The sequence below is a fragment of the Carica papaya genome, chromosome 2, assembly GCF_054855325.1.
Source record: "Carica papaya isolate Zhongbai chromosome 2, ASM5485532v1, whole genome shotgun sequence".
Lineage (NCBI taxonomy): Eukaryota > Viridiplantae > Streptophyta > Magnoliopsida > Brassicales > Caricaceae > Carica > Carica papaya.
In genome coordinates this window covers 27,137,240-27,154,413 of record NC_142310.1, presented here as the reverse complement: position 1 = coordinate 27,154,413, position 17,174 = coordinate 27,137,240, and the positions used below count along the sequence as shown (strand labels likewise).

The 17,174-nt window shown below is 35.0% G+C and overlaps 1 protein-coding gene across 1 annotated transcript; it reads left to right on the top strand.

Moving 5' to 3' along the window:
- The first annotated feature begins 1,311 nt into the window (after nucleotides 1-1,311).
- Nucleotides 1,312-17,163, top strand: LOC110806896 (nucleotide/nucleic acid binding protein). The gene is made up of 15 exons (XM_022031884.2): nucleotides 1,312-1,659; nucleotides 1,864-1,971; nucleotides 2,090-2,204; nucleotides 2,424-3,220; nucleotides 3,329-3,460; nucleotides 9,463-9,552; nucleotides 9,709-9,832; nucleotides 12,256-12,579; nucleotides 12,698-12,762; nucleotides 13,989-14,163; nucleotides 15,542-15,646; nucleotides 15,735-15,836; nucleotides 15,928-16,101; nucleotides 16,280-16,411; nucleotides 16,551-17,163. Coding segments are annotated over exons 1-15 (2,619 nt in total). The 5' UTR covers nucleotides 1,312-1,657; the 3' UTR covers nucleotides 16,725-17,163.
- Nucleotides 17,164-17,174: the final 11 nt, after the last annotated feature.

Sequence of the window (17,174 nt, the reverse complement as noted above, 5' to 3'; positions counted from 1 at the left end):
CATTATGATATCTGGTTTATTTATTCTATGATTTTGAATGCATGAATCACTGCTTACTTCACTACTATTTGATTTTGGAAATCTAATATATGCTTGTTTTGTTGGATGTACGTTACTTGTTTATGTATTCATGTTTGAGTTAGTAATGGATAGTAAGGAAAAATATGAAATGGGTGTAATTTGATAAATGGATAAGATGACAGCCTCACTAGATATCCTAGGAGATAGTGGACGGACTGGATTCATAGAGAACCCTACCGTAAACATTGTCTCATATCGGACGAGGTATGAAGACTTTATAGTTTTGGCAGGAAAAATATGAAATGGGTGTGATTTGATAAATGGATAAGATGACAACCTCACTATATATCCTAGGAGATAGTGGACGGACTAGATTCATAGAGAACCCTATCGTAAACATTGTCTCATATCAGACGAGATATGAAGACTTTATGGTTTTGGCGCTCATACCAGACAGAATATGGGGATGACCCGCTTCACCCTCATATCGGACGGGGTATTGAGGTTTATTGTTTTGACACTCATACCGGACGGGGTATGGAGATGACCCTGGAATTAAGTTTGCTAAAGGGAAAGGTTCACGTGTAGTGGGGAACCCTATGGATCCCCATGGATACTAATATGCTGATAAAAGGGGCAATTGTTGTTTGATATTTTGAATATAAAAGTATGATATATGCTATATTACAGATTATATATGAATTCATGATATTTATAATATTATTGTTTGCATAGGTTGTTTTTATAAATCTCACTATGGTAAGTGGACGGTAAATAATTTGATTATTGATAAATAAATTTGTTTAAATCTACTGCTTCATTGGTTGTTTTAATTTTCTACTAATCTTTACTTCTGTGACGGTGATTAGTATGATGTCATTATTGGGTTAGTGTAACTCATTCATTATTTAATCATTTCAGATCAGGATGACCTGGTTCCCGAGATCGATCTACAAAAAGACGGCGAGTAGATGATAGATACCTTATAATTTATTTTATTTTTATTTTAAAAAACTTATTCTATGATTTTATTTAGTACTTTTAAATTATTGTGTAAGGGATATTAATTTTAATCTTTTATTTTACTTCCGCATTCGGATTATTATATGTATTTCTTTTTAAATTTTCGGACTGTTACAGAATTAATATGTTTGATTTAAAAAATTGCATTGTACTTATTTTTACACACCATGTGAATATTGAATTAGTTAAAAAATTATAATTATATATGCATGTTACTTTTTATACTTATTCTTATTTTTATTATGTAAAATACTAAATCAAATCAAATTCAAATAAAAAAACCACCCAAATTACTAGCTCAATCAAACAGGCCCTCCGCGTTGGAAACGTCCGAACTCAGAACAAGGCCGGTCCCTGGAGCACTTCCCTCCCACCAAAAACCTTCACGCCGCCTCTTAGTAATTCTCTTCCTCATCTGCACCACCTTCTCTGCTCGCGTTACTGCAATCGGTTTGCCGGATGCATAGAGAGATTCCAATTTCGAGCGATATCCTAGGGTTAGAGTCAGTCTTGACTATATAAACCGAGAATAAAAATCGTATTCGACAGCGTGGCGTTGTATAAACCCTTCTTAATCCTTCTCTCGAAACTCCCTAACTAAAGAGGAGGAAGAATGTAAGAAAAATTTCTCATTAGTTCTTATTTTTGTAAATTATTTATTTTGAATAGCTGAATCATGTGAAATTTCAAGCTCGTTTCCTTTTTATTCTTCAACTTTGCTATAGCTAAGTGTTTTGCAAAATTGAAGTTCTCTTTTTTGTTTTAATTTTGTTGTGTAATTGTTAAAGCTTGTTTTCTATTTTTCTTTTTTAAACTCAGGTCTAGAATATGCGTGAAGAATTTGCCCAAGTATGTTGCAGAGGATCGATTGCGTGAAGTTTTTTCGCAGAAAGGAGAAGTTACAGACGCTAAATTGATGCGCACCAAGTATTACTTCCATGTTTTTACCACTCTTCGTATTTGGTTGGAGGTTTTTTATTTTTTATTTTTATTTTTATTTTGATTGTGCTGAGGGGGATATTTGATTTTTTAATGCATATTTCAGAGATGGTAAAAGTAGGCAGTTTGCTTTCATTGGGTTCCGAACTGAGAATGAAGCCCTTGAAGCTATCAAGTACTTCAACAAGTCTTACCTTGATACTTGTAGGATAACTTGTGAGGTATGTGTTTTATCAGTTTCTTTTAACTTTTGATAATTCATTAGCTTTCCAATTGGAAGGACTATCACAAATTGGATTCTTATTCAAATTGTTAATACCTGGTTATGTTTGTTGGAATGAGAGATTTAAATCATTTTGGTAAGTAATTAGCACTTAAGAGAATGCAATGAATATAAGTGGAAATTTTAAGAGTGACTAACTCTGCATTCTTACTTCCAGATTGCTAGAAAAGTTGGGGATCCAAATACTCCTCGTCCATGGAGTCGGTATTCTTTGAAGAAACAAGAAAAAGTGACAGAAACTGAAGAAAACTCTGGCAGCAAAAGTTTGACCATTTTGGGTGCTAAAGGAGAGAAAAAGAAAGATAGAAAGTCAAGGGAAATTGAGGACCCTCAGCTTCAAGAATTTCTTCTGGTCATGGAGCCGAGGGTTAAGTCCAAAATGTGGGCAAATGATATGTTGATTGCTCCCACTGCTGACCAAACTGGCAAAATCACCACGAAAGATTCTACTGCCAAAGGTGAAAGCAGAGAGGGCATGGCTCTGGTGCAGGTAGAGTCTAACAATGCCTCAGTGCATGTAGCGTCTAATAAAGACAGAAGAGTAGCCGGTTCTCATGACTTGGGAAAGTCACAAAATATTGCTCATGATGAAGTGATTTCGGATATGGATTACTTCAAGAGTAGAATGAGGACAAACTGGTCAGATTCAGGGAGTGATAGTGATGTCAATGATAGTAAGGATCACATTGAAGGTGACGATGATCTTTCTGACAAAGATGACAATGATTCTGTTAAAGAAGAAGTCAAGGCCCATGATTATCAAATGTCTCAAAAGGGAGAACATGAAAGTCTTACAAGAGATGCTACGCAGGTTGCAGTTGAAAGAGCTTCTCTAGAAGATGGTGATGATGAGCATCGTCCTACAGAGAACCTATCATCAAGCTTGAAAGATAGCAATGTCGATGTTCTTGAGACTGGTCGCCTTTTTGTTCGTAATCTGCCATATACAGCAACGTATATATCTTTGCACTTGGCTTGATTCTCATTGTTTCCTCTTTAATGCTACACATATCTCTACACATCTTTTGTTTCTTTATTATCATTGAACTTTTATTATAACAGTGAAGATGAGATTCAGGAGCTCTTTAGCAAATATGGAGACGTCTCACTGGTTCATCTGGTTGTTGATAAAGATACAAAGCGGTCCAAGGGACTTGCTTATATTCTATATGCACTTCCAGAATCTGCAGCAAGGTACTAAGCTTTTTGTTGCTTAAAAGCCTGAAGATCTACTTTATGTTTTCTAGACTCTGTTATTTTTTGCAATGGAATTTAGTTTATCAAGAAGCAACTTGAAAGTTGGTGAAACTTGTATTTATCTTAATCTGAGGCCATGTATATGTACCATTATGTGCCACTCACCACTAGACTTGAATCTTCTGTGCCCTTTAACATATTAGTCAGAAGTGGAATTGATTTGACACTTAGAATTGCATCACACAATCAATGTATTGAGAACATTGTTATCTAAAACATGTCTGGATCATGATACAGGGCATGAATATGAAATATGTTTTATACTAAATTTTGGTCTAAAGGGTGTATGCTTAGTCAGTATGTTATTTTGATCCATATTTCCATTGAACCACTTATTAGGTTCATTAATCAGATCATAAGAAACACTTCAATAGTTTAATGGTACATTATGCTTCATTGGTTCTTGTTCTTTTTTTATGAGAAGATATCTAGAATAGATCTTTTTTGTAGCTATAACAAGAAGATGAATGCTCATACTACAAATTCCTAAATGTCTGGTTAATGGGTTACAAGCCTTTAAAGAAGGTATCAATATATTTTAAGTTCCGAAAAAAGAAAACATTGTTTGATGGACTCTTGCTTTTCACTTGCAGACCTACTACTTCCATTTTACTTACCAAAGTCTCCATAACATATGGAATAGAAACTCCCAGATATGTGATTATAAGCTTTTTCCTTGGGAGAATTGCGAATTAGACCACCCCCTCCTTTGTTTTCAAAGAGTCAACAACTTCATTGCCAACAAAAGCGGCATCAAGACTCCCTCTGACAAAAGTATTTTGGAACTCACCAACCACACTTCCATAAGCTGACCAAGGCTTCTAACAAGTACCTTGGGAAGAAGCTTGCACACACAACCCATTGAGCTGATGGGTTGAAGTCCCTTATATTACATGTGTTCTCAATTTTCAGGATGAGAGCTAGGAAATTAGCATTGAGACTTGACACAAAGGATCCTTTGAAAAAATCAGGGAGCATATCACAATATCCTTTTCAACCAACAGCTAATGCTTCTGAAGAATATCCATAGAGAAGCCATGGGAGGCTTGAGGCTTTCTCACCCTTACAATAATGGAGAGTTCCAAAAGTCTTATCCTCAAAGAATGGCTTCTTCAGCCAATCTCTTTTCATGCCCTCCAAGGAATTGAAAGCTAAGCCATCGCAAAAAAGTTGCTGAACAAAAGGTTTTTCTATAAAGCTCCTTCAAAAAGCCTTTAACTGCCTCTCTAAGGATCCCATTGTGATAAAAAGATCGACAATTTGTCTCCACATTTACCACAAAGTTACATATCCTATAATGACTACCAAGGCTGTGAAAAAACCTTTTGTTTCTAACCTCTTTTGTGATCCAAGTACCTCTAGATCTTTGTCCAAGCAATCTCCTCCCGCAGTAAAAGATTTGCAACTACCACTTTGCACTGTTCTGAGGATTCTTCTCTGCACTGTTCTGAGGATTCTTCTCTGCATTGTATGAAGCCTTTCCACCCTTTAGCTTATCAAATCGATCGAACTCCTGCATCAACCCATCTTTTTTGGCCTCCATATCCCCAAAGTTAGCTTTACTTTGTTGCCGTGTGCTCATTTTTCTTGTAATCTTAATGCTTGCATGGCCGGTCACTGTATATTCCTCCCACCACAATTTGACCTTATCCCTAGAGCTGGGGTGCATAACTGTTTCCTTTCAAATCTTAGGCTGGGCTCCACCTAATACTATTAGTCTCCAAGCACAAAGGGAAGTGATTCAAAGTTCTGTACAATCAGATTTTTTCTACTAACCTAGGAACCTGAGAATTAAAATGCTCAATAACAAAGAAGAGGTCAATTCTGTAAAAACTAGGCCTTTACCTTAAGTTAGAGCAGTCCATCTCTTGCTTGATAAAGGGAGATAAATAAGATCGAGTTTGTCTAATAAGTCTTCAGACTCTTCAGAACAAACCCGCACAAAACTTCACCCAATCTTCTCTGGCCATGAAGAATTATATCGAGTCACCTCCAACCACCAATGAAAAATCTCATTTCCCATGCACTACCTCCAAGTTATCCCACATGACTTCCCTCTCTTCATGCTCCCCCTAGTGTACACCCTTGAAAACATCTAGCAACATTAGAAAGTCCTAAATTTTAGGATGCAAGTAGCCAAGCATTTACCCCTGAACCAATCCACCAATTCCAATATGCATTCTTCCACATGACAATTACTCCCCCAAAGTCCCCATTACAAGTAGATGCCATGACCCCAATTTGACCCTCTATTAGTGATTGCTTATTCTCTTCCTCAATATTTACCATATTTAAAATTCTTCTAAAAGAGGACTGCAGAGTGAGATTCTGATCAAACAGAGCAGAAGTACAAAAAGGGCATGCCAAAACACTTAGTAACTGGTTTGAACTGTTGGAAAATTGGTCTGGAGAGGTTGAATGAGTTTAATTGGACCGGTTAAATATATATGAACCAGCTAAAACAGAGCTGTTCTTGGGTCACTTTTTTGTGGGGTCCACTCGCTGATCAAAGTTCACTAGAAATTGTGATGTAAACAAGATTAAAAACATTCAAAATACTCAAAAAGCATCAAAAGATGACTTAGAGTAAATTTCAAATGACGTAAACACAAATAGAGTTCCAAATCTGGAAAGTTTCAGCGGACCAGTAACAAGATCAAAGGTAAAGAAATTTAAAGAGTTGCTCCAAGTTTTCACTCAAAAATATGTGGATGATGGGCTGACCAATTGTGAGAAGTTCAAATATGAGTTTTTTGAACATCCTAAATTCGTAACTTTAATTGAGTTTAAATGATTTGAGATAATTTGGGCTTGTTTGAGTTTTATTGGTAATGGGTGAATAAGTCTTGTGTATGAGTTGAATTAGTTGAGTTGTTTTAAGTATTTTGGATTGTTTTATTTTAGTTTGAGTTAATTAAGCTCATATAGTCAAGTGTAACTCATTTTGAGCTTAAGTCTTGTTTTAGTGTTATTACAAGAATGAACGCATAACTATATGGTGTCACAAACAATTAGTGGTGTTGGTTAAGAAGATTGGAGTTACAAGAAGTTATATAACAATTACATGCCTATAATTAGCCTAGTTATTATTAGAGTTACAATTGTAATTATCACATAATTAACCTAATTATTGTGGGAGTTACAATTGTAATTATTGTATTGTAACTTATCATTGATTTCTTTGGTTATAAATATCAAAGAAATTCTTCTTTGTGAATATCAAGAGTTGTAATTAGATATTTTAGAATTGAGTTGAGAGCGTTTTGACTTTCTTTTCACTTTATGCATAAGGTGTTGATTTGAAATACAATTGCTATTATTTGTATTTCAGTTTTGATTTCCTATTTCAATTGTTCTTGGTGCTTGTTTGGATTGAGTTCAAGGGATATCATTTATCTTTCTTGGGGGTTCTATTTAACTTTTACCATTTGGGTGATTGAACAAATTTGATTCTTTTTTACTTGTGATCTAAATTCTGTTTTAAACCGATTGAAAAGTTCTAAGGTTCAAGCAAAGGTTTTGGGATTTCGCATCAAAATGTCAAATTCTGATGGTTGACCTATTTGATGATGGGTATTACAGATCAGGAACCCATGTGAGATTCTGTGGCTGGACAATTTTGATCTGCTGTGCAGCAGTGTCTCAGGCTCTTTTCGGCAAGTGACACATTCTTCCCTCGGGTTTTGGGGCGAGTGACCAGGAGAGGGAGCAACATAGGTTTTGTCTAAGGCTAGTGGTGGTGGCTATGATAGTCATCTTCCAGGCAGTGTTGGTGATTTGAGGTAGTGACGCTATGAGAGTTTAGCTTTCTTGTAGTTTTGATTTTTTTGTTTGCACGCAGATGGTGAGATCTTCTTGGACAAGGTTGTGAGATTTTGGGTTATAGAACCTTTTAGCTATATACCCATTGATGTAGGACAAATAAATACTAGTTTGCCTACTTTTGGATTTGGCTTAACTTAGGGATTCTTGGATATTTCACCTAAAAATTAAAGATAGGAATAACACAAGATGAACTAGGAGTTACATTAGGATCCCTTAAGGCATCACACGTAAGGTGACAGTTTCTTGAATATCACACCTAACAGTTGATTGTATTACACAATCAAAGTTTTTTTTTTGGAGATAAAAAGTGTAAATATATATTAACAAGGTAACAATGAGAGTACCACCCATTTACAAATTTATAAAGTTGTTAGGGTGTCAATAAAATCCCTAAAATTCTCATCTCTAATGATGTTATAAGCTAACATAATGTTACCAAAATAATTAAATCATAACTCTCTTAGTCTATTAATATCTCTCTCAATACCATCAAACGCCCTCTTATTCATTTGTTTCCAAATGGTCCAAAAAAGGGTTAAAAGGATAATTTTAATAATATTCTTTTTTAGATCAATCCCATTCCTAGCCCAGATCTCATCAAAAACCGAACCAGAGATGACCCAATTGATCCCAATCAGTCTATAAATCTGGCATCATAAATCGTGGGCCACCTCGCAGTGAAGAAGTAAGTGGCAGCAAGATTCCTCAGCCTTCTTGAACATAAAACACCCGTTAACCACAATCTGGCCTCTAGTCTTCAGCTTATCAAGTGTCAATATACTTTCTCTGCAAGCCTCTCATGCGAAAAAAGCAATTCTAGGCGGAACACTGGATTTCCAAATCTGTCTTGAAGGGAAAAGGGGTATGTTATCCTGCCCAGCCCCCACCAACTGCCAATGAAATGAATCAACCGAGAATTCACCCTTTTTGAATGGTTTCCATCGAAGCTGGTCCACTCCATCACTAATTTGACATTGTGAGACCAGTCTGAAAACCTCTTCATAATCAAAAACCTCCCAATCATTTAGATTTTTAGAGACATTCACCGTCAAAGGCAAACCTCCATTTTCCGTCACAAACGCCTCCTTAACTCTCATGTTTTTGGATCGTGCAATGGCATATATTGTAGGGAATATAGTTTTCAAGCATCCCCCATCCAACCATTCATCATGCTAAAACCTTATGCAGTTTTCCCTACCCAATTTCCAGCCGATACACTCTCTAAATCTCGACCAGTCCATGGTCCCTACTGTCACGGCAACACTCCCCAGCAAAATCGAGACTGCACCATTTAGCTTCTATCACCTTTCTCCATAATATGCTCTCTTCCTTAAAGAATCTCCACAGCCACTTGCCTTGAAGTACTTTATTCATATGAACCAAAGATCTGATATTCAAACCGCCCCATGTTATGAGGTTTTTTAACTTCTGGCCATCTCACCAAATGATACTTTCTTTTATCAATACCGTCCCCCCATAGGAAGCGACATTGAATTGATTCCAATCTTTTTGAAATGCTGACCGGTATAGTTAGGGTGGTAAGATAGTATATTGGAATGTTAGCAAGTGTACTTTTGATGAGAGTATATCTTCCATCTTTTGATAAGAAATTCCTCTTCTAATTCGCAAGCCAGTTCTCATACATTTCAAGGTATTGAGAAATTACACAATCAAGGTATTGAGAAAACTATCTTGATAATTTTAATTAACTGATAATTTTGTTAACTGATATCTTGATCTCAATAGTGAAATTAAATAGGTTACTAAAGACCTAATCTAATCTGTAAATAAAATCTTAAAGTTACTAAACACCTAGTCTAATCTGTCTGATTACTTTAAATTGTAGATTAGCGGGAGATACAATTTCTAATCAATTTAGAAGTTCTATTTCATATCCATTCTTCATTATTTTTAGTTTCCTATACATTTATACTAAAATTTACATTGCTTATTCAAACTATGTAACTGTCAGCTGTTAGCAGATACTAGTAGCATTTACACAATACATTTATACAAGATTTGTGTTTGAGTTGGATTTTATATTTTTTCCTTATGTATTCCTCGCTTTCTTAATCAATTCATTGAATTATTACTTTTATTTTTCTGGAATACAGAGCGTTAGAAGAATTAGACAATTCAATTTTCCAAGGCAGATTGTTGCATGTAATGCCAGCAAAACTAAAGCATTCATCAGAAAGAGAAGGGTAAGTAGTGCTACATTGACCTATTCAATTTTTTTTTTCTTGTGTGGGTATAACCTATACAACTTTTGATCTCTAGTAATGCATTGCTTCTTTTCTTAGTAATTTGATGACATTATTCTTTTGAGAGAATTTTTTATGACATTACTACCACTGTAGGAATGATGTTTCTACAGTTCAAGGTCCAAAAACTTTCAAGCAAAGAAGGGAGGAAGAGAGGAAGGCATCTGAAGCTAGTGGAGATACAAAAGCATGGAATAGTTTATTTATGCGCTCTGATACGGTATGTTCTATTATAATGAAAAACTTGCAGTAATTATCACCAAACTTCCTCTGTACCCTGGCTATCGTCAGAACCATTTAGTTTAGAAGGATGTTGCTAACTGTAATAGTTGTCTTGATATTGATGTAGTTCTGACAGAAGATGGAATTGCAAATAACTTTGTTTGATATTATTCAAGCTTACATGATGTTGAACAAATTGAGGATAAGTTTCCTTGCTTAGATCTTGGGTTAAGTTTGGGAATTCTTGAATGCTTAACCTAAAAATTAGGAGAGAAATCAGATATAAGTAGCATGAAATGATTTCATCACGTAAACAAGGGTATTGGGAGAACTTTCATGATAATTTATTAACTTACGGCTTCATCTTAAGAGTGAGATTGCGAAGGAACTTATAGTGCTCAACTAATCCTAATCCAATGATGAAGTTGCAAGTATCCAATAATACGATCTTGGAGCTTAGCAAAAAAAAAAGAAAAATCAAACTTTGCGCTTGGTCAACATTATTGGAAGCAAAACAATGGAAAGAGACAATTAATAATGAGAGTGAAGCCTTGTATGTAGGACAAAGTCAATAAATTGACAAATTGGTGTGCAAGTTCCTTCTTGGATTGTTGGGGGTTTGTGATTTCTGTTGGGTTTGCAATTTCTTTTGCTGTTGTTTTTTTCCAAATGGTTTAGGACCACTTGCGGGTGGGGTTAGGAATTTTTGGGTGTTAGGAATTTTAGGTCTTGACACCAATTAATGTCAAATTAAGATCAATTTACTTAGCAAGGATTTTGGGTAAACTAAGAAATCTTAGATATCAAATCTCAAAGTTGGATGGAAATCCAAAAGATAACTGGAATAACTCCTGGAATACCAGGAGCATCATACAGTACACTGGGTTCTTAAGGACATTTAGGACATGGTTGCATCATGCAACCAAGGTATTGAGTTAACTCTTGTAATAGGTTATTCTCTCAAAAGAAAGTCATTACTCCATCTCAAAAAGTGAGATTATCATATCATCTGTAGTGCTTAAACATAAAATCCTAATATAACTACAGTTAGAGAAACCTAGCAGAGAAGTTATAACTTAAAAGGAATATAAAGATAAACAAAATACTAAAGCTAGTAAAGACTTAATTTATCCATATTATTGTAAGAAATTGGAGATTAGCTAAGAAAACAATCCCTAATATACTTATGAAATTTTAGTTCATATATTGTACAACATTATGTGAAGCTTTGATTAGTTGAGGTCAGAAAGATAACCTAGAATTTATTATGTTTTCAAACCCCCCAAAAAAAGAGATTCTTTTAATCTACCAAGAAGATAGTTAAGAATGATACAATTATTAAAATCCAATGTCTTATGGTACCACTAATAGAACTTGTACACTTTTAGTGTTCTTAACATTAATTCTGAAAGAATAATGATTACTAGAAAATGAATTAGTACTAAACAAATTAATGCAACCCTTGATTAAATAGAAAAAGAATCATTACTAATCTAAATGTAAAAAGGTAACTAAATTTATAATATAAGTAAAATAATATTAATAGTTTAAACTACGATAGTTGTATTTTACAATTCTTGTTAGCATCATATTCTGCTTGGGTTTATATCATCTTGATTATATATAACAGATTCTTTGATATCTCATGTTGGTTAGAGTTGAGGGAATTTTCTTGTATGAAGAGACCACTTTCTCTCTCAAGTGAGGCATATTTTACAGGATAAACAACTAAGTAAATACCTTTCTTGGGCCCAACATATGTCTGGCTATATTATTAGCTGGTCTGTAGGAACCTAGTTGTTGAGCACTCACCCATAGACTCATATACTGAGAGATTATATTGGTCAAACGGATTTCTTCAAATGAGAGGCTATGGTGGTGTATGAAAAGGTCTTCAATCTCACATTGATTAGAGTTGAATAAATCTTTTTACTTATAATAAGAGGTCAATTTCTCTCTTTAGTTGGGTGTCAGTATAGAACTCTGAGGGGCAATACTTCACTTGGGCTTGAAGAGATTCTGGCCGCATCATTAGCATTGTCTGTCAGAACCTGTCTGTCAACAGCCTGTAAATAGACTTATAGTTTGGGGTCAATACTGGCCATATAGATTTTCCCAGGTAAGGGGCTTTGATGGTATATAAAACATTCTTTGATATCTCATATCATTTATAATTGAAGGATTCTTCTTACTTATAAGAAGTCATCCTCTTTGCCAGGTGGGGTACCTTTTACAATATAAAACCCTGGTGGGACAGTACCCCACTTAGCCTTGATGAGACTTTGACTGCATCAGTTTATCATGTAACTAGAGCTGTTGGATTATTGTGACTTGACTGAGGATTTTCTTGCATTCATTCCATTGTTTTTTAACTTTCTCTTCATTAAAGATCTTTATATTTTCCTTTTGGCAATTTAACAGGTAATAGAAAACATTGCCAGGAAATATGGTGTAAGTAAGGGCGATTTACTTGACCGCGAAGCTGATGATCTTGCTGTACGTATAGCTTTGGGAGAAACTCAAGTTCTTGCAGAGACTAAAAAAGCCCTAACAAATGCTGGAGTAAATGTTGCAGCTTTAGAGGAATTTGCTGCTGGGAAAACTGATGGTCTGAAACGAAGTAACCATGTTTTGTTAGTGAAGAACTTGCCTTATGGTTCTTCTGAAAATGAACTCGCCAAGATGTTCGGGAAGTTTGGGAGTTTAGAAAAAATTATTCTTCCTCCTACAAGGACATTGGCCTTGGTATGCATTCAGTTGTTTATTTCGTTTTGTGGTGCCTTGAATTTATGCTCCGAAAAAGAAACAATGAGGAAAGTTCCTCATTTGTTTGTTATTCTACACTTTATGCATCATATTTCAGGTTATTTTTCTTGAACCTGCTGAAGCTCGTGCAGCTTTTAGAGGATTAGCATACAAGCGTTATAAGTAAGTTTATATTCTTTTTTGCCTTTGTTTAAAACTCTTGATATAAGACTGAATAATTCATTTACGATGCCAAAGATTCATGAAGGTCATCAAGATTTCTTTTAATCCTAATAACGAAGGAACTCTTTTAGGAGTTAACAGACATACTTGGTTGTTCAGATTGAAGTCGAGTTAACATGATTGTGATCTACTGGGCTCTATGCATAAAAAAATTGTAGGGTAGTTCTAATTTTCTTGAATGAAACTTTAACATGTGCTCAGAAATAATAAAATGCTTCTTCCATGATAAGCAGATGTGGAATAAATTTCAGAATCGAGATTTAACATAATGAGAATGAATGAGCTAATATTTCATCTCTTCGGGTGACTTGTGCATTTTTTTGAAGGTTAGGGGGAAAACTCTTATTAGTTTGAAATGCTGAGAAGATGATAGTCATCAGCATAAAGCATGAGTTGAAAGTTTTAGGCTACACACAATTGGATTAAATTGAGGTCTTATGCTGCTGTGTAAGAGAAGTTGTCAGCAGCAAGAGCCATAGCTCAAGTATGAGTTTCTTGAAACCAAAAATCTGGTTTACCATGGATTAATTTCCTTTCTCTCTAGCAGCCATAGTATATTTTCAAGGAACGTAAGTAGATATGAGGACAAGAAGGGGTAAATAGAGTTGGGAGTCAAAGTAGGCTGTATATTACAAGCATATGTTGGTGCGGTAAAAGAAACAGGACACCATGTAAGGCTAAGATTCTAAAACAACAAAAGAAAGTAACTCAACTTAATACTTGATTGTTCTTTCTTTTTGTAGTGATAACTAATACATAGAGTCCATATGTTGCTGCAGAATGGTAATTAAAATTTTAAAAAATTATATGAAATGTAATAACGAAGGGAATGTGGAGTGATAAATAGCATGTAGGACAGCCTTTTTTTTTTTTAAATAAGCATGTAGGACAACCTATAAACGCATATAAATGCATAGAACTATCTCCTCTAAGTCATCCTTTTTTTCCCGAATTCCTGCACGGCAAGTAATCTTCAGGAAGTAATAGAGGCAAAGAATGTACAGATACTAATTGGACTATAATTTTATTCTTATTGCATACATAAATACGTTTTTGTTCAATGTGTGATTTTCTGCTTGTAACTTCGGATTTCTTACTCTGGGAAGCTGTGATTTGAAACTGAATAGTTCTTTTCTGTTTTACCTGCTTTTCTTGTATTAATACAGAGATGCTCCATTGTATTTGGAGTGGGCTCCTGGCAATATTCTTAGTCAAAAATCAACCACCAAGAACGGTGAAAAGGCTAACGCGGCTGTTGGTGAACGTGATGCCAAGAGATTGATTTTGGAACAACAGTTGGAAGGAACATCAGATATGGATATCGATCCAGATAGGATTGAGGTGTGCCATTTGTATATGTTTCTTGCAAGTATTTTCCCTCTTCTTCATACTTTACTGCTCGGATATTCTAATATACTTGAATTACCTTATTTTCTTTAATTCTTACCTGTTTATTAAATCTGTCTTCTCAATAGCTTATATTTGTCAATTGGTTCTAAGCAATGGTCATTGGTGAATCTGGGTGATGGTCTTGCTGATCCTTGCTTCATCTATTACTTCCTTCAATGTGCACGATGTGCATAAGGCTTATATTCTTGTTTACATGAGGATATGTTCTTAAGCTTTTTGCTATTTTGTGCCTCTGTCTATGTTTGACATTACCCATCTGATAGAAACTTTAATCTGTCATTTTCTTTGTGTATGCATTCAGCTATTTTTAGGTAACCAGCATGTGTCATTTTCTTCAAATATCCTTATTACTTTATCATTCATTTTGTGAAGAATTCCTGGAGCTTAAGGTGCCTTAAGCATTTGAAATTATTCTTATTATGTTATTGGCAGGTTGGTTTTGGCTCCTCTGTTTTGTCAGAATATTTGTTGGTTGGAATATGGGCTGGCAGGCGGAATCAAGATTTTTATACTGTTAAATATAACACTGACTAAAGAAGTCTAGTTCCTATATATGAGGGCTGAATAAAGATATACAATGTAGAGTAGGATTTCAGAAAAATAGACAAAAGTAAAATATTAAGACTGGATATTTAATCAAAATAAATAAGTATATAAGATCAGCTTTGCTAGAAATAATGCTCTGAAGATGGAAGGCAAAGAAAATGATCTTTCTAGGAATGAAAAATCACTCCTGCTCGGCAACCCTTTGCTGGCTTGATTACAATAATCTTCTGTTTATATCATGATTTGAAAAAAAAAGAAGGTACTAGGTACAAAAATAGATGAGAGCACTTTGGCAGTTGGGATGGTGTAGGCAAACAAACTTTAGATTCCTTAAGACTATTTGGGTAGCAAGTTAAGGAATTTTGTGGATTCATTTTGTAAAGCATATTTAATTTAATAAAAAAATTATGTAAATTCTATTTGCAAGATAATAAAATTCGACCTCACGTGTAATTCTATTTAGAATTGGAACAACGTAATTCAAATTTCATCAATTGATGAATTCACTTTTCTAATTCCATACAAAATTCTGCAATAAGGAGGATTTTCACCATCTTCTTACCGAACTAATTCTGAATTTCTAAACGAGTTCAGAAAAAAATTTGGATTTGTTCCAAATATAGCCTAAACATGCAAAACATCTCTAATGATGTTTGAATTAGCTCAAAAGTCTGCTGCTTTAATTATCAAAGTAATTGTTGTTTTTTGTTCTCCGGTTCAAATATGTATTTTCACCAACTCTTTACTTTCTGTTATGCTGTAGTCAAGATCACTCTTTGTGAAGAACCTGAACTTCAAGACTTCTGATGAGAATTTGAAAAAGCATTTCAGTTCACGCGTGGAGGGGGGAAAAATCCTAAGTGTCAGGGTAACTTAATCTGATTCTTTAGAACCGTAATTGTGATTTTACTTAACAGTATGCCCTCTTGATGTGGTTTTGCACCAACCATCTGCAGATAAAGAAACATTTAAAGAATGGAAAGAATGTCTCAATGGGTTTTGGTTTTATTGAGTTTGATTCTGTTGAAACAGCCACCAGTGTTTGCAAAGATTTACAGGTAAAAACAAAATTTGTGATCTGTGCTATGGAAATTTATTTTGTTAACTGTGAAGTTCTTTTTATAGTTTTTTTTTCCCTCTCTCCTTCAGGGAACCATTTTGGATGGGCATGCTCTTATCTTGCAACTCTGTCAGACCAAGAAGGATGAACAAACTGTGAAAAATGTTGAGAAAGATAAGAGTTTGACAAAATTACTTGTGAGAAATGTAGCTTTTGAAGCAACAGAAAAAGATCTGAGACAGCTATTTAGCCCATTTGGACAGGTGGTTGTTTGATTTTGATTTGTGGGGTAGTGCATATTTTTGGAATTAATTGATGCCCATAGAGAATTGTGACAGCACATATATCTTTTATGCATGATTCACAAGGAATCAGAAAATTGTCTGCCCTTTGCGGTCTAAATGAATGACTTCTATATATATATATTTCTATCTTCTGCAGATCAAGAGCCTGCGATTGCCAATGAAGTTTGGAAATCACAGAGGTTTTGCATTTGTGGAATATGTTACAAAGCAAGAGGCACAAAATGCACTTCAAGCACTTTCAAGCACCCACCTTTATGGTCGGCATCTGGTGAGTAACTACAACTGTTCACAAGCATCCTTGTGGCTTTTTTTTGGGTCCCTTATATTCTTCTTTTCTGGCTAAGCATGTGATTAATGCCTATTAACATAATAAGAAGACAGCTATAACCTCTGCTGTGATATTTTAGATACTTGAGAGGGCAAAGGAAGGTGAGAGCTTGGAAGAGTTACGGGCTCGAACAGCTGCTCAGTTTACAGATGAGCAAACTGGGTTTCAGAATCCAATTAAATTATCCAAAAAGAGAAAGCACTTGGCCATTTTAGATGAAGGCAGCATGAGGTTTGAAAGGATTGCTGAATAAAAGCCTTAAACGAAACATTCTCATGTACTATTTAAGTTATAAGTGACTACCTATCCCCCTCCCCCTTCTCCCTCCCCTCCCTTCCCCTTTTCTGGGGCTTTTCTTTTCTTCTTTCACCCTGTATGGTTTATATTACAAAGTTTATGGCTCCAGTTTTACTTGATCGGAGCCCGGTGGCTGTTGCTAGTAGAGAGCGAAGACATAAAATGGAGTTGCATCTTGTTAGAAATCATTTGCTGAGAGAAATGGAAGAGATAAGAAAACCTTGACGGAGTCCTGAGCCCAATTTATGTCGCAAAGGAACGGAATTTACTTACGTCTCGCTCTTTTCCTATTCAACAAAAGATCTTATTTTCCAGAAAGCAAGACGATTTTGTATGATTCTGATTTGGTAACTGTCCTGTCAAACAATTCAATGCATCTTCTCTTCTTCTTAAAATTTTTTTAAAA

Excerpts from the sequence above, each read along its gene's own strand:
- LOC110806896 (XM_022031884.2), top strand. Across the intron at positions 1,972-2,089 it reads GCTAAATTGATGCGCACCAA|AGATGGTAAAAGTAGGCAGT; the intron begins GTATTACTTCCA and ends TGCATATTTCAG. Across the intron at positions 2,205-2,423 it reads CTTGTAGGATAACTTGTGAG|ATTGCTAGAAAAGTTGGGGA; the intron begins GTATGTGTTTTA and ends TCTTACTTCCAG.